Consider the following 17,783-nt stretch of genomic DNA (forward strand, 5'->3'; position numbering starts at 1 on the left):
TTCCCAGGAACCAATAAGATATTTAAAAACAGAACAATCAATTATTAAATTGCAAAAGAAACCTATTCTTACTAACCTCATTAAGAATTGGGCCAACCCTGAACTTCATAACCTTACACAGAGTTCCTAAATTGGACAGGCTAGATGCTCTTATTAGTTCATCTGGATCCTTTGTCGCACCCATGAAAGCATTGAGAAGTAGGTCTTTATGAACTGGTATCATGTCACCTGCACATCAATTAGGAGTCATTTTGAGCTGTCTAAAGCCTATGAATCATATAGGTAAATTCCTAGAATTTCAATACCAGTAAAAGGATTTTCATTATAACTTAAGGTTACCTAGAGCCTTTGTCACTCTGACGAGGACCTCGCCAACTTTCATCCGAAGTTCTGGGGATTTCTCCAATTGTTTGGAACGCTTAGTTCTCATTCCAACATACTCTTCAATCAAAATTGTCATAACATTCTCAGGATTCATTCCTACTAATGCAGCTAGACCATTGACAGCTGCTAAATATATGTATGAATCTTCATGGTTAAGGTTTTCCTAAAATAATAATAATAATGGTCCAACAACATCAGAAAAAATATGACCATATACATGCTAAAAACAAATTTAAAAAGTATGTTTAGTGTTTAACAATTACATGGTAGCATGTAATAGAAACTTACTGAGAAAAAGCTCTGTGGTATTTTGCTACAAGCACTATTTATCAAACTTTAAGAAAGGGATCAATATAAATTTTGTTAGCAACCATCTTATTGCCTGTTGCTTTTCCATTAAGAGAAATTCAGTTTCCAGTCAATTGTAAAATTTTGTAAATAATATAATTTTAATTAACAGAGATTATTGAAGATATACCCTATTCAGAGGACAGAAAATGTACTCTAATGACCAGAATTATGATTAAGAAATGCCATTTGAACATATGGTTAGAATATGAGGGCTTGACAAGAAACCTAAGTTTTAACGACTACAAAGGCTTGCTAAGCAGGCCATATATTATTGTGGGACTTTGAACACAAAATGAATTTCTTTCAATATGACAAGTGTGAATGTAAACAAACTTAATCTTTAAGAATTTGATGCTGAAGGGACTGAAAATTCTAGTTGTATGTGCGTGTACTGTGTGTGTTTTGCTTCTCTAACTTTTCTGTTATCTGCCATATTCAGTCTGATACCAATAGAAACAACAAAGAAACTGAAGTTCAGGAAATTTAGTGTATTAATTTTAAACTGAATTCTTAATAAACTGTGTGATGCAAAGATTTATGGTGGTAATAAGATCAATGGACACTGATTAAAGAGAGTTGAAGTGACATTTCATATACCAAGAGGAGTTGGCATTCGGGAGTGGTAGAATTCCTGTCAACTGATTTACTGAAATGAAATGGAGTGAGACTGATAAAATCAACAAAGATGAAATGAAAATTTATGCAGGACTAGGACTCAAAACCTGGAGGAACAGACTTATCTAGGAATAATAACTATTCTCTAAACAGATGAGGAATCCTTTCATCACAAGGAGCCCCACTTAGTTGGAGAGCAAAGTAACTGAAAATTTTACAAGAGGTAACTCATAATAAATGTTTAAGATCGTTCAGCATAGCATTAACTCTTAAATTCTCATGTAAGGTCAATGTGACCAAAGTATTTCCCCTCCTGCTGCTGCTGCTGCTGCTGCTGCTGCTATCTGACACAATGAGGTACAAAGGAAGCTTATCTAACCTAAATCATTTTCTTGCTGATCTTTTTCATGTACTATAATTTAGACAGTGCTATTATGGTGTAACATATCACTTATGGTAAAGTGTCGTCTACATTGCTGAAAAATGACGATTGCTACAATGGAAGTCTTTGTTATTAGCTAATTTGTTTGCAATTTTAAACTGTTAGGAAGTTGTAGTGTTCATGCATTTACACCGGCCCTGATACACCATGTACTTCCAAGGCAGGATGATGACAGAAGTTTTGTTATGCATTCCAGTACTTGCTGGATGGGCATTTGTTCTGTGCTATGCCTTCTGGCTCAGAGAAGTAGTACACACCATCGAGAAAATGGGCATGCCATGACAATCATGCTTAAGTCACACGCATGGGGAGGGGGGGTGCAATAATTCTATTGTTGAGATTGCACAGGACAGTCATTGGTGAATATTACACAGAAGTTATGTGAGATTGGTGTATGCTCACAAATTGTAAATGAACTGAAATCAAATGATCGTATGGCATTTATTGGCCGGGATATCCCCTTCGGGATTCGACCGCTGTATTGAAAGTCTTTTTAGCTGATGCCACTTCAGTGACTTACATGTCAATGATGAAGGACACACAACACCCAATCCCACGCTGGAAATCAAACACAGGCCCCCTTGCGTGGTAGGTGGTAATGCTACCGCTGCACTATGGAGGCGGACAGTAACTATTACCTTATTTATGATACTGCAATGGAAGGTGCAATTTAAATATACTGAATAGAAGATCTTTCTATTACTTTGGCAGAAAGAGAAGAGAATTAGAGCTTCCAGATTCCAGCAAACAAGCGGTTACAATGGAGAGGTAATGCACACCAAGAACAAAGACATGGTTTAAGCAGCAGTTCAGAGCTTAAGAGAACCAGTACTTCCAATCTGAATGTGCACACTATTTCAGACTACATTCTGGCAACGCAGTGCATGATTCAGAATATTTCTGAGTTGGAAATTCAATTAAATTTCAAAAAGAGGAATATATTAAAAGAATATCAAGAAGAAATAACTGATTTTGAAGGAAGATTGGATTGACAGCCAGTGCTTTTTTTTAATACTGCTGCTACTTGACTTTAATAGTTTTTATTTTACTGTTATACAATCTAGATTTCAGCATTTGGCCACTTTTAAGTACAAAAACTTATTTATATGTTACAAAGACATAGTTCCATGACTAAATTTATCATCCTTTATAACATAAAACTTCAAAATACTACCCGCAAAAACAGAAGGAAGGATTTTCAGAAGATTTCTAGTAGTAGTAGTAGTAGTAGTAGTAGTAGTAATACCTATAGAAATTAACACTCAAGCTACTCGACCCAAGATGCTATAATAATAGTCAGGCTTGTTATAAGAAGTATACTCAGTGACACCTAGCAAGATCCAAATACTTCAACAATCCAACACAGAGGACTGTCATTAGATTAAAGTGTTGGTTCATAGGTTATGTTATCATGTGAAAAAAATAAATATGGTATTGAGAGTGGACGACTGTGAATGATTTGTTACTATTTATCAAAGGTCTTGATACAATGAACAAACAAGGAGACTACAAACAAAGTCAAAATCACCAATCAGATAGCAATAAGGGATCAGTATCTGTCAAGATTTCAAAGAGAAAGTGAAAGTAAATACTGGAAAGCAAGAAAGCAAAATAAAAGCTAGATAGCTAATGAAGTGAGTAATCAGACAGGCATTTCATACTAATAGTATAAATAATTCTTGTCCTACTGTGCCAACTGACTGGTCATTTTCAGACCAGTCAACAGTTAAAAAACAACAGACGTTCTGGGGCAGTGGCCAGGCTTCAGGATGTAACCGCGGATCAGTAGGCTGTCATATAGAGGTGGTAGTAGCCCTTACAGAACTAACTCTTCAAGTTAATAGAAGAAGAGTAAACAAAATTTGCAAAGAAACAAGAAAAAAAACTTTAGTGGATGATATTTTTGGAAAGAAAGTCGTTACTACCTTAGTTTCTGCAAGTGAAACGTCGTTAATCTCATGAGAATTACTATCAGTTAACAGAAAAAAAGCATCCTTGCCCCATACTGCCAGTAGCAAGAGTGTTTGTTGTCAGAATTATCGATCAGAAGGGAAAGCATCTTAAGGAAGAAACTGGTCAGCCTATAATAAGGGGCGTTCAAAAAGAAACGAGCCGGAGGCATAATTACAGAAACCAATACCTGTATGTTAGACACACAACCTTGGCTGTTGAGACACTTGTCCCACTGTGACACAAGGTGGTGAATGGCTGTTCCATAAAATTCCCGGGGCTCCAATGTTAACCAGTTCCGCACGTACAGCTGGACGTTGTCGTCCACACGAGTGCAGAAGAGGTTATGCTGACGTTCTTCTTTGACCAAGATGGCCCTCTTCTGATTCACTTCCTGCAGCACGGGACAACAGTGACTGCCCAGCATTACTTGAAAACCTTGACCACCCTTCGCCATACAATCAAATCAAAATGACCAGGCAATTTCACCCTTGGAGTCATTCTGCTCCACGACAATGCAAAGCCTCATACAGCCAACACAGTCATAACACTCCTGCAGAAATTCAAATGGAAGGTTCTTGGTCACCCTCCATACAGTCCGGACCTCTCTCCCTGTGATTATTCCATTTTTGGCCACCTTAAAAAGGTGTATGTGTGCTGTATGTGTGGAACTGGTTAACATCGCAGCCCCAGGAATTTTATAAGACAGCCATTCACCATCTTGTGTCACAGTGGGACAAGTGTCTCAACAGCCAGAGTCAATACTTCTAACATATAGGTACTAGTTTCTGTAATTATGCCTCCGGCTAATTTATTTTTGAATGATCCTTATACAATTAACACATTTCCTTTTATCAAATGTTGCTTGTGGTACCTAGGTTAAAAATAGAGGTCTTGTTAGGCATGGATAGGTTAATCGATAATACAATATTATTGGATGTCAAGCATGGAAGGGCTGTATGGAAAAGAGAGAATAAGGTATTAAGTGCCTTATACTAACTTTCTTGTGGTAGAAAAAACTGAAAAGGCAAAAGAAGAGTTATTAAATAACTTTAAGAAGGGACATTCATGAAATTGACTGACAATGTGAATTTTCAAATTTATTTTTTGTTTATTAGCAGAACTCATGAACAGTAAGTTCCCAAAGTTTTAATGATGAAATTGGATCTGTAGTGCCTGAAGAATAACTACATGTGTGATGCAACCATCCTGCCATGCCCACTTTTTGAAGCAACACTGCAATACTAGCTCAGTGAGCAACGATTCTGTGGATTACTTTCAAGCAAACTTGAAAGATTCATCTAGAAGGTTGTGTGATATGTACTCTTTGGTTTTATACATAGCCTGCGAATCTGTTCCGTATCTTAGAAACAATAACAAACCACAATGAGATTTTCACTCTGCAGCAGGGTGTGCGCTGATATGAAACTTCCTGACAGATTAAAACTGTGTGCCAGACCGTGACTCGAACTCGGGACCTTTGCCTTTCGCGGGAAAGTGCTCTACCAACTAGGCTATCCAAGCACGACTCACGCCCCGTCCTCACAGCTTCACTTCTGTCAGTATCTCGTCTCCTACTTTCCAAACTTTACAGAAGCTCTCCTGCGAACCTTGCAGAACTAGCACTCCTGAAATAAAGGATATTGCAGAAACATGGCTTAGCCACAGCCTGGGGCATGTTTCCAGAATGAGATTTTCACTCTGCAGCAGAGTATGCGCTGATATGAAACTTCCTGGCAGATTAAAACTGTGTGCCGGACCGAGGCTCGAGAGCTTCTGTGAAGTTTGGAAGGTAGGAAACGAGATACTGGCAGAAGTAAAGCTGAGAGGACGGGGCGTGAGTCGTGCTTGGGTAGCTCAGTTGGCAGAGCACTTGCCCGCGAAAGGCAAAGGTCCCGAGTTCGAGTCAGTCCGGCATACAGTTTTAATCTGCCAGGAAATAACAAACCAGCTGCTGCTGGACACACCAGACTTACAAAGATGATGACAGACACTTTGCAGTGTATTATGGCAAGGCTATCAGACAGAACCTATCCAGTGTAAGTGACATGAAAAGTGCAGTATGGGCTACATATTTCCACATGGTGTCAACTGATGAACATTCCATTCGTCATATGTGCCACATTAGCTGGTGTAAATATCTACAGGCTCAGAGGGATAACAACCTCAACATTCACAAAGAGGAGCATCTAAATTGTGTCCTGGATGTTGTCAAGCCATTTACAGGTTTCTGTCCGATTCTGAACTACTAAAAAGTGTGTTCATGGCAAACCCAGACTCCAAATGAGTCTCTACATTCACTCATGTGGAAACGATGCCCTAAAACCAAATTTTCATCTGATACAGTTGTCAGAATTGCAGCTTATGTTGCAGTTCTTGTCTTTAGTGGCGAGAGTGTAGAGAGAATGAACACATTGCGGACAATGGGCTTTAACATGGGAAATTTCACTCAAGACATTGAGAAAAATAGATTTACATTGCCTCTCTGCAACTGGAAAGTCACAGTTGAAGACCTAGTAAAGGACAAGAAGGCAGAAAACAAGAAACCAGATGAGAAGTCTTGAAGGGAAAGAGGATCCTGAGTACAAATTTGGGGCCTTTTGAAGAAGTGACATTCGAAAAAATATTAGGTTGAACTTTAAATTGCATTTCCTGAAAATTGTGTTTTTTAAAATTTATGTACTTTTTTCTCAGAATCTATGAGGGTTAGAATTATAAAATTTTGTGCACTTATTTCTATAAACCCAATAAATGTTGCCTCAAGAGTAAATTTTGGGGAATTTTGCTTGAATTTTATTATACTTATATAATTCTCATTAAAAATTATTAAAATTCTCCTATTCAATATCTTCAGAAAACCTCATGAGAGAAGCTAGCTATATGTAAAGAGATTAAACAGAGAAAATTTTGTAGAAATCCCTATTTATTAGTTTCTGAGAAAAAGGTACATAATTTATTTTTTGGAAAAAAAAGGAAGAAGAATTCCACAAAAAGTTACATATATATAATCCAACGAACTTAACAGTAAATGTGTTAGTTTCAAGTAAAGCATGGTACAAAATTTGATTGCCATATCTTCAAAATTGTGGATTTGGTCCATCTTTTAAATTGTGTGCATTTTTCATGAATGTTCCCCCTTAAACCAAAAGTGAGACACTAGCTTGTATTGTTTCAAGAACAAAAATTTCTATTAGAGGATATTCTAGTAAAATATAAAGACGTGTTTTCAGATAAACCTGGGATAATGGGTGTTCATTAAGTTTGGGATGCATGAACACTTAATAAACACACAGAAACTAAACAGGATAGACCTGTCATGTAATACTTATTATCTAGGTTTGAGGAAACCAAATCTTTTAGTTAAATTGATTTAATGGCAAGTCCGATTACATGAAAATCAAAATAATACATGGCCTTCTTATTCAAATGAAAATCTTACCAATTTAAAGAATAGCATTTGGTTTGAACACTGCAGTGGCAATGCTTTATATAATCATGAGGCAGGAAATAATGATGATTGTAAGTGATACACTGTTAGTCTCTAAGACTTGGGAAGACCACTGCAAATTACCAACTTATGTCTAAGGCAATTAGAGAAAAAAAATTTCAAAGTTAGACTTTGGGCCATGAGAATTAAAGTTTTTGGATCATATTGTCAGAAAAACAGGCATACAACATCATAAAGGAAAGGATACAAGCTATAAAAAACTGTCCTCAACCAAAAAATTTAAAACAATTGCAAGTGTTTTACATTTAGCTGGCTGAGTGGTACTAGTTTATTAAACAATGGACTCCCCCCCCCCCCCTCCACAGACAGAGGTGTTCTTGATTGTGTAAATGTGTGTGTGTGTGTGTGTGTGTGTGTGTGTGTGTGTGTGTGTGTGTGTGCGCGCGCGCGCTTTTCTAAAAGAGGTTTTAGCCAAAAGCTAACGTGTAAGTGTGTTTTCGTTGTGCCTGTCTGCAACTCAACATTTTATCTTCATGGTGAGTAGCAGTGCACATTTTCCTTATATTGTTGGTACTAGTTAATTAAATTTATCAGAACAAAAAGCTCCTTGGATCCGAGATGATGCTACAGATGAAACATTTAATAACATTAAGCGAGCTCTTATGGAAGGTATGATTTTACATCGCCCTAAAACAAATCAAGTTTTTAAATTGGCCACAAAAGTGTTGGAATAAGGCTGGGGCTGTGAGCTGTTCCAAGGAAATCTGATTCCAGAAAAAGGCGACCATTGTACAATAGCATTCATTAGTCAAAGTCTTGATAAACACCAGCTGAATTATTCAGCTACTGAGAAAGAATTGTTACCTATCATTTGGAGTCTACAAAAATTCTGGATGCTATATGGGACTCCAAAATAATAGTGTATACAGTTCTTAAAGTAGTAAAGGAGTTTTGCTATTTGGGGAGCAAAGGAACTGATGATGGTCGAAGTAGAGAGGATATAAAATGTAGACTGGCGAAAGCAAGGAAAGCGTTTCTAAAGAAGAAAAATTTGTTAACATCGAGTATAGATTTAAATGTCAGGAAGTTGTTTCTGAAAATATTTGTATGGAGTGTAGCCATGTATGGAAGTGAAACATGGATGATAAATAGTTTGGACAAGAAGAGAATAGAAGCCTTTGAAATGTGGTGCTACAGAAGAATGCTGAAGATTAGATGGGTAGATCACGTAATTAATGAGGAAGTATTGAATAGGATTGGGGAGAAGAGGAGTTTGTGGCACAACTTGACAAGAAGAAGGGATCGGTTGGTAGGACATGTTCTGAGGCATCAAGGGATCACCAATTTAGTATTGGAGGGCAGTGTGGAGGGTAAAAATCGTAGAGGGAGACCAAGAGATGAATACACTAAACAGATTCAGAAGGATGTAGGCTGCAGTACGTATTGGGAGATGAAGAAGCTTGCACAGGATAGAGTAGCATGAAAAGCTGCATCAAACCAGTCTCAGGACTGAAGACAACACCACCACCACCACCACCACCACCACCACCACCAACAACAGATCTTCAAGCTTTGTTTTCCCTAATGGAAAGCAGACTGTTACATAACAGACTGACGATATGGGTTTTATTTTTACAATAATAATTTAAGTCAGAGATTACCTACATAAAAGGTCACTCATTATATGTAATGCCCAACACACTTTTAGACACAATTAGGTGCATACAACAACAACAACAACAACAACAACAACAACAACAGAACTGGTGTACCTGGAATCAAACTTTGAGTAAGTTTTATTAAAATAAGTTATTGTATTAACTATTTAAGATCATTAAAACAAAAAATAAGAGATGACTTATGATCTGATGAGTACTTGGGTAGTATTGTAATGTCTTGTAACTAAGGGCCAATAACTGAGAGCAATAACATAAGAGGGTGTTGTACAATACTTTATTTTGGAGAATTTATGGATCATGAAAGACTGGAAAATGAGCACACCGACTATAACTGTTGATGGCCTAGTATGGTATGTACACAAAGTATATGGACACTCTGGAATACCTAAGCACATCAGGCACTTATGCGCATGTGAATGTTTCCCAGAGCACAATGAACCCATCATCAGTTTTTCTCTGCCCCCAGTACAGTTGTCAAGGAAATGTTCCCTGGAAGATGAAAGATTCGCACCCTCCCACTGGCATAATGAAGGTATGGGGATTCATCGGACCATGCAACACACTGCCACTGCACCAACATCCAGTGTGGATGGTCATGTGCCCATCTCAGTCATAGTTGTCCATGTTGTTGTGTTAACGTTGACACATGCATGTGTTGTCAACTGCGGAGGCCCATCGTTAGGTGTCTTCTGTGCACGGTGTTCAGACACATTTGTACTCTGATGCTGCACCACAGTTTGCCACCTGTCCTGTTATACCAGTCTGCCAGCCTATGACGTCCAACAACAGTAATGAGGGGTAGCCGCCAAATCCCATGACATCTGGACATGGTTTCACCTCGGTTTCGCCACATGTTGACACTTGCCGCAGCACTCCTCGAACACTCAACTAGTCATACAGTTTCCGAAATGTTTGTGCTGGTCTTCTGAGTCATCACAATCTGCCCTCAGTCAAACTCAGATCTTGCACCTTCCCCATTCTACACATGGACAGCACACTTAGTGACACTACATGCTCTGCGCATGTGTGACTAGCAGCCATCCCTCACCAGGTGATGCTGCACTTGCCTGGATGAGTTAATATCGATAGTAGGCCGGTGGTCATAATGTTCTGCCTGATAAATATATCTTTCGACCATTACAAAAGGGTAGAGGTGGCGTGACTTAGATTTTTGTAGCAACTGAAAGCTGATGAAAAAAATGTAAAATTGTATCTTATTAAAATAGCAAATACAGGCACTGTAATTAACTATCTATGAGCGTAATTTGCAGATGTGGGAAAACTGAGAAAATTACTTAGAGATAATGGTATGCAATTTATAAGTAAGAATTTTTAGCATTGGAAGGGTAGGGAATATTACCATGTCAGAATACCATTCTCAGTCTAACTCATCTGCAGGGATCAGACAGACTTCATTGAACGCATTGTTCAAATAGACAAACACTTTGGATTCAAATGATTCTGGAGCTTCAAGTTATTTTAAAAGAGTTGCCTCATTTGTCTATGGGTCTTTCATTAGTAAAGGTATTAAATAGAAGTGAACATCTATTAAAATCATCTGAATGGCCAGAAGACACAATCAAATATAAGGGCAACACTCAAGGATGTACGGAAAATGAATTAAAGAAAACATCTCATCTCAAAGTAAATGAAGGACCATAACCATATGCTGCAATACCAAATTTTAAGATAGACGATATGGAGTTGGTCAAGGCCTATTATATCACATACGCAGAGGGAAACTAGCAATTTCTCTCGCAAACATGGAGGTCCATAGAAGGTAACAAATATTCTACATTCTAAAGCAGCACCTGTTTCAGATCCTTCAAGGAAATGGAATATAAGAACACTGATGTGATTAAAAAGTTTATAACTTAAAGAAAAGACCTCAAGAGGGTTCACAATCCATGAACTTTGTAGGATGATGGCTACAAGACTCCAGTTGTCTGTTATATTCCTTACTATTTCGATTTCTTCCCTTTCACTATCCTATCTACAGTGAACAGTTGTTTGAGACATTTACTAATGTATACAATATTGGTAATTCATGCATAGTTGATGATAACTGACACTATGGGCTTATTACATAATATTTATGAGTGATAATATTTTTGTCTAATTTCTCACACAGCATATTTATGCAACTGTAGGACGATACATATAAAATAAATAGACCATCTGCAAAAACTTCTATGAAGGCTTAAAGCTAAAATTTAGTGAGTACTAAACAGTCTAATACAAAATACACATCATAAACACATTCCAACTCCCATAACATACAGCCTACAGCATGTGTTACCTATTATTTTTATACAACCATTCATGATGAGAAAGTACTGATCCAGTAAATTAAAAAATAAATAAAAGGCAAGCAGCCTTGTCTTTATGTTCAAATGAAAATCATTTATAAACTTTACAAAGCCTGCAAGACACAGCGAATATGAAATAAAAGTACAAACATTTTTGCTCTGTACTACATATACTAATATTTTTTTGAAGTTAAAAGTTCCTTAATAGGAACTATTTTAGTTTGGATGTAAAATTGTCTGTCAGTTATGTTGTGTCAGTATGTAAATGGCAAACATTTCTGTGACTTTATATTGACTTTGTTGAGACACTGAAAGCTGACTGAATACTGAATGTCTTTTGTTCTTAAATCTGTGGACCAAATACCTACATACAACCTGGACACAGCACACTGATCTTTGAGTATGAGACTTCTACAGAGTTCTGTTATTCACGGTGTTCAGGAAATTGCAATTAGGCAGAAAGCTTTGCTCACCCTTTATTCTAGAGACAAGGAACATCAAAAATGGTAATTTTCTGTTTGTCTTTCATCTGCATAAGTCAGTGGAACAAGGAAAGTAACTTTCCTCAGATAATAAGACAATGAGGAGACACTTTTATATGTAGTGAATTGTTTCATGCAATTGTTAATTTGTCATGATGAATGAAAACACTTCTGACAGCTAGTAAAACTTTGATTTTAAATGACTACACCAACGATTTTACAGCTTACAGACACACCTTCAGCTGCAACAAAAATTATTAGATTACTCCATCACAAGTGACCCCAATGTTCTCAGCCAAGTCACTGCCATTTAAAGAATACTGCGAGCTGCATTTCAGTGTCTGGTTTGAGATAATACTTGGACATGCAATGAATGGCCAGTATACTGGTACAATCTACCCGGCAACATTAATAGAGGATATTACATGGAACACCTTCCCAAGTAGCCCAAGTTCATCCAGTTTTTAAAATATTGCAGATACACTACATATAAAATTGCTTGCGACCTATTAATTTACTGTTTTCTTTATGCACAATAGCCCCAATGGTACAGAAACAAGTTGTTACCATGAAACTCAAATGCTTTCATCCTACACCATGCACTTGCCTCTGGAGAAAAATCACTTGAAAAAGAAAAAGAGGTTATTTTATGAGGTCTGGCTGTCTGAGGACAAATCCTACCCCATCACTCTTTGATTTTCCAACACATGTAATATCACCAACTAACAGCTGTGGTGATGTACTGTTAAAATTTCAAGCAAAAGTTATGCTGCTGGAATGTGTGTGTACTGGACAGTCAGGGATCAATTAGAATGCAGAATATTATACTTCTGGTGAGGAAATATGTCAGTCAAGAGAAATAAAGGAAAGAGCATAAACAATTTTCATGCTGGAACTTAAGAAATGCAACAGCTCATTTCCTGACCAGCAGTGGCAGTATTTAGAAAGTACGTAACGAAATGCAAATATTGGCTTTAGGGAGGTTACAAAAATCTGACATCAGCATTTGGTGCATTATTTGAGAGGGCTGCAAAGTAAATAAAAGCCCTCATTTCACTGTGTTGTTTTGTAAATTCTTTTAAAAGTGAAATGTATTTTGGCCACACGTCAAATGATAAAAGTTAGTTCAAAATGCTCTAGCCTTAGTATTTACAACTGAATCTCCAGTTGGCCTTATTAAACAGCAGTTCTATCTAGGAGTAAACGTATGGGATGATTTAAAGTGGGACAACCACACAAACCTAATAGCAGGTCAGGGAAATGCCAGACAGATTCATTAGCAAAATCTTCAGGAAATGTAGTCCACTCACCCAGAAGGTAGCTTACAAAACTCTCTTTTGACATCTTTTGAATACTGCTCATCACACTAGTGACTATGACACATGAAGTACCCTTCAGCATAGATGATAAGATGGCTTGCAGAGTATAAATGTTCATGTGCAAAAATAATCAATTTCTGAAAATATAGTGCAATTGGATTTATACAAAATCTACTCATCAAGGGGTGGCACAAGAACACACACAAAGTTTGCTGCTGTAATACCTTTTGTATGTGTGTTCTCCTGCCGCCACTTAGTGAGTAGATTCTTTATCTATCTATTACAGAGTATATATGTAGATGCAGATGTAGATGTAGATGACTGAGTCACTGCATAGGTCACAAACTGATAATACGTATAGATGAGATGGTGACTCAAACTTTCAAAGTAGCATACAACTGGAGAATTTAAATACTATCTGAATACAACTTTAAATGTTCTGAACTGTGAACATTGATTCGCCTTGGGTAAAAGAGCCCTCTAAGACAGCACAATCTAACTGACTGGTTTGATATATCCAAAGAGCCAGAAAATTATCCGAAAAATTTATAAATTAATGATGCTCTTACGGTGTAACACGCCAGCAATACTTTCATCTTCAGCATAATTTTTAATATTTAGACCATTATAGATATATCCCTGGCAATATTGTTTCTAAAACATTTACTAATTCTAAACTTTCATAAGACAATTCTGAGATTTTCAACCTTGCATATAGCTCAGTTAGGTGTAACATTTCCAATTTCTATCAATTCAAATGAGTCATGTGCAAGTTCATCTTGGATAATTTTGGTAGCCCACCAAACAGAAGATGCCTAAATTTTGGTATGTCTCTTCTGGCACCATGTGATTTCTATATCGTCCTCTAGATTTTTTGATCGCACTTTCATCTTTCACAACTATTTTCTGTTTACCACACTTTTCCTTTCATCTCTGTCATTATTCACTTACCTCTTCCCCTGCTCCTATTGTTAAATACCTTTTTTCCATCTGCTCTTCTTGGCTCATTTCCCACTAGGGTAATCAACAAATTTTACAAGTTTACATAAATACTGTTCTTATGTCACTACACTAATCATCTAATCTGGTTATTTACATGCCGAAATACTGAATTCAATGTATTTTTTCTTTTTTTTGTCAGTGTCACTCCTGCATTTGTAATATGTTTTCCTTGGGTTATGAGGTTTACGCAACTAAGTACCAATAAACAAAGTTTTGTGAACGTGCTTTTTGTTTCTAAGGAAACTTTTTTCTGGTTGTTACAATTTAAATTACAAGCATTGTGAAAATAAATGCACCAACTAAGAACTTACGAAACAGCTAAAACATCTCACAGCAGTACGTGCGAATAGTGCTTCCTGTTACATGTTGCTATGCTGCGCACAGTGCTATAAGTGACTGGTTGGCTTTCCTTAATTTTGTGCATTGTTCCATCTAGAAACTTCCTTTATTGTTGGATATCCATCATTAACTTACTGGAAAGCCATGCGAGGGAAATTATTTAGCACTAGCTGTTACCAACGAAATTATTTAGCACTAGCTACTTCGTGCAGCTGCTCTCTCATATCCCTAGCTTTGTTACAATGAGAGGCAGTAAGTAAGCTACTGTACATGCAATAACATCAGCTGCCCTCACGACTCTCCTCTCTCCCGAGCTATCCCAAAGCACAATGTCTCAACATGCACAGCATCACTGCCAAGCAGAGCATACAGAAGGGCATGGGCAGGAGCGTACTTCTATGCATAAAGCTACATTATGTAAGAAATACTGTGGAAGTATGGATTAAACACATTGAAGACTGTAAACATTGTATTTATGACTATTACATCATGTAGCACATATCAACCAATAAAACCATTTTCACAAATGTGTTGTCTTCAGTCCAGAGACTGGTTTGATGCAGTTCTCCATGCTACTCTATCCTGTGCAAGCTTCTTCATCTCCCAGTACCTACGGCAACCTACATCCTTCTGAAACTGCTTAGTGTATTCATCTTTTGGTCTCCCTCTATGATCTTTACCCTCCACGCTGCACTCCGTTACTAAATTGGTGATCCCTTGATGCCTCAGAATATGTCCTACCAACTGATTCCTTCTTCTAGGCAAGTTGTGCCACAAATTTCTCTTATCCTCAACTATATTCAGTACCTCCTGATTACATATGTGATCTACCATCTAATCTTCAGCATTCTTCTGTAGCACCACATTTCAAAAGATTCTATTCTTTTCTTGTCTCAACCACGCTACTACCCATTAAAATTGCTACACCACGAAGATGACGTACTACAGACGCGAAATTTAACTGACAGGAAGAAGATGCTGTGATTTGCAAATGCTTAGCTTTTCAGAGCATTCACACAAGGTTGGCGCTGGTGGCGACATCTACAATGTGCTGACATGAGGAAAGTTTTCAATCGATTTCTGATACACAAACAGCAGTTGACCAGCGTTGCCTGGTGAAATGTTGTGATGCCTCATGTAAGGAGGAAAAATGTGTACCATCATGTTTCCGACTTTGATAGAGGTCGGATTGTGGCCTATCGCGATTGCTGTTTATCGTATCGCGACATTGTTGCTCACGTTGGTCAAGATCCAATGACTGTTGGCAGAATATGGAATCGGTGGGTTCAGGAGGGTAATACGGAACACCGTGTGGATCCCAATGGCCTCGTATCACTAGCAGGGCTGTAACGGATCATGCAGCCATGTCTCAATCCCTGAGTCAACAGATGGGGACGTTTGCAAGACAACAACCATCTGCACCAACAGTTTGACGACGTTTGCAGCAGCATGGACTATCAGCTCAGAGACCATGGCTGTGGTTACCCTTGACGCTGCATCACAGACAGGAGCGCCTGCGATGGTGTACTCAACGACGAACCTGGGTGGACGAATGGCAAAACATTTTTTCTGATGAATCCAGGTTCTGTTTACAGCATCATGATAGTCGCATCCGTGTTTGGCGACATCACGGTGAACACACATTGGAAGCGTGTATTCGTCATCGCCATACTGGTGTATAACCCGGCGTGACGGTATGGGGTGCCATTGGTTACATGTCTCCGTCACCTCTTGTTCGCATTGACAGCACTTTGAACAGTGGATGTTACATTTCAGATGTGTTACGACCCATGGCTCAACCCTTCATTCGATCCCTGCGAAACCCTCCGTTTCAGCAGGATAATGCACGACCGCATGTTGCAGGTCCTGTACAGGCCTTTCTGGATACAGAAGATGTTCAATGTAGATGTAGATGTAGATGTAGACTGCTGCCCTGGCCAGCACATTCCCCATATCTCTCACCAATTGAAAACGTCTGGTCAATGGTGGCCGAGCAACTGGCTCATCACAATACGCCAGTCACTACTCTTGATGAACTGTGGTATTGTGTTGAAGCTGCATGGGCAGCTGTACCTGTACACGCCATCCAAGCTCTGTTTGACTCAATGCCCAGGCATATAAAGGCTGTTGTTATGGCCAGAGTTGGTGGTTCTGAGTACTGATTTCTCAGGATCTATGCACCCAAATTGCGTGAAAATATAATCACATGTCAGTTCTAATATAATATATTTGTCCAATGAATACCCGTTTATCATCTGCATTTCTTCTCGGTGTAGCGATTTTAATGGCCAGTAGTGTATTTATCGTCCATGTTTCATTTCCATACGTGGCTACACTCCGCACAAATACTTTCAGAAACGACTTCCTGACACTTAAATCTATACTCGATGCTAACAAATTTCTCTTCTTCAGAAACGCTTTCCTTACCATTGACAGTCTATACTTTATATACTCTCTACTTCGACCATCATCAGTTATTTTGCTCCCCAAATAGCAAATCTCCTTTACTACTTTAAGTGTCTCCTTTTCTAACCTAATTTCTCAGCATCACCCACTTTAATTCAACTACATTCCATTATCCTCATTTTGCTTTTGTTGATGTTCATCTTCTATCCTCCTTTCAAGACACAGTCCATTCCGTTTAACTGCTCTTCCAGGTCCTTTGCTGTCTCTGACAGAATTACAATGTCATCGGAGAACCTCAAAGTTTTTATTTCTTCTCCATGGATTTTAATTCCTAATCCTAATTTTTCTTTTGTTTCCTTTACTTCTTGCTCAATATACAGATCGAATAACATTGTGGATAGGCTACAATCCTGTCTCACTCCCTTCCCAACCACAGCTTCCCTTTAATGCCCCTCTACTCTTGTAACTGCCATCTGGTTTCTACACAAACTATAAATAGCCTTTTGCTCCCTATATTTGACGCCTGCCGGCTTCAGAATTTGAAATAGAGTATTCCAGTCAACATTGTCAAAAGCTTTCTCTAAGTCTACAAATGCTAGAAAAGTAGGTTTGCCTTTCTTTAATCTATCTTAAGGTAAGTCATAGGGTCCATATTGCCTCATGCGTTCCAACATTTCTAGGGAACTTCCCCAAGGTCAGCTTCTACTAGTTTTTCCATTCGTCTGTAAAGAGTTCGTGTTAGTATTTTGCAGCCGTGACTTATTAAAGTCATAGTTCAGCAATTTATCACACTTGTCAACACCTGCTTTCTTTAGGATTGGAATTATTATATTCTTCTTGAAGACTGAGGGTATTTCCTCTGTCTCATACATCTTGCTCACCAGATGGTAGAGTTTTTGTAAGGGCTGGCTCTCCCAAGGCTACCAGCAGTTCTAATGGAATGTTGTCTAATCCCATGGCCTTGTTTCAACTTAGGTCGTTCAGTGCTCCGTCAAACTCTTCATGCAGTATCATATCTCCCATTTCATTTTCATCTATATTCTCTTCCATTTCCATG

General features: G+C 38.1%; 1 protein-coding gene across 2 annotated transcripts in view; it reads right to left on the reverse strand.

The window, feature by feature from the left end:
- Positions 1-17,783, reverse strand: part of LOC126162793 (transport and Golgi organization protein 6 homolog) — a 110,707-nt gene that overhangs the window by 584 nt on the left and 92,340 nt on the right. For both annotated transcript variants that reach the window (XM_049919513.1, XM_049919512.1), the window contains exons 12-13: positions 340-547; positions 77-228 (exon numbers count right to left, since the gene is read on the reverse strand). In XM_049919513.1, the coding sequence (XP_049775470.1) occupies positions 77-228; positions 340-547 (360 nt within the window). The remainder of the gene's footprint in view (positions 1-76; positions 229-339; positions 548-17,783) is intronic.

Source organism: Schistocerca cancellata, chromosome 2 (assembly GCF_023864275.1).
Source record: "Schistocerca cancellata isolate TAMUIC-IGC-003103 chromosome 2, iqSchCanc2.1, whole genome shotgun sequence".
Taxonomy (NCBI): Eukaryota; Metazoa; Arthropoda; class Insecta; order Orthoptera; family Acrididae; genus Schistocerca; species Schistocerca cancellata.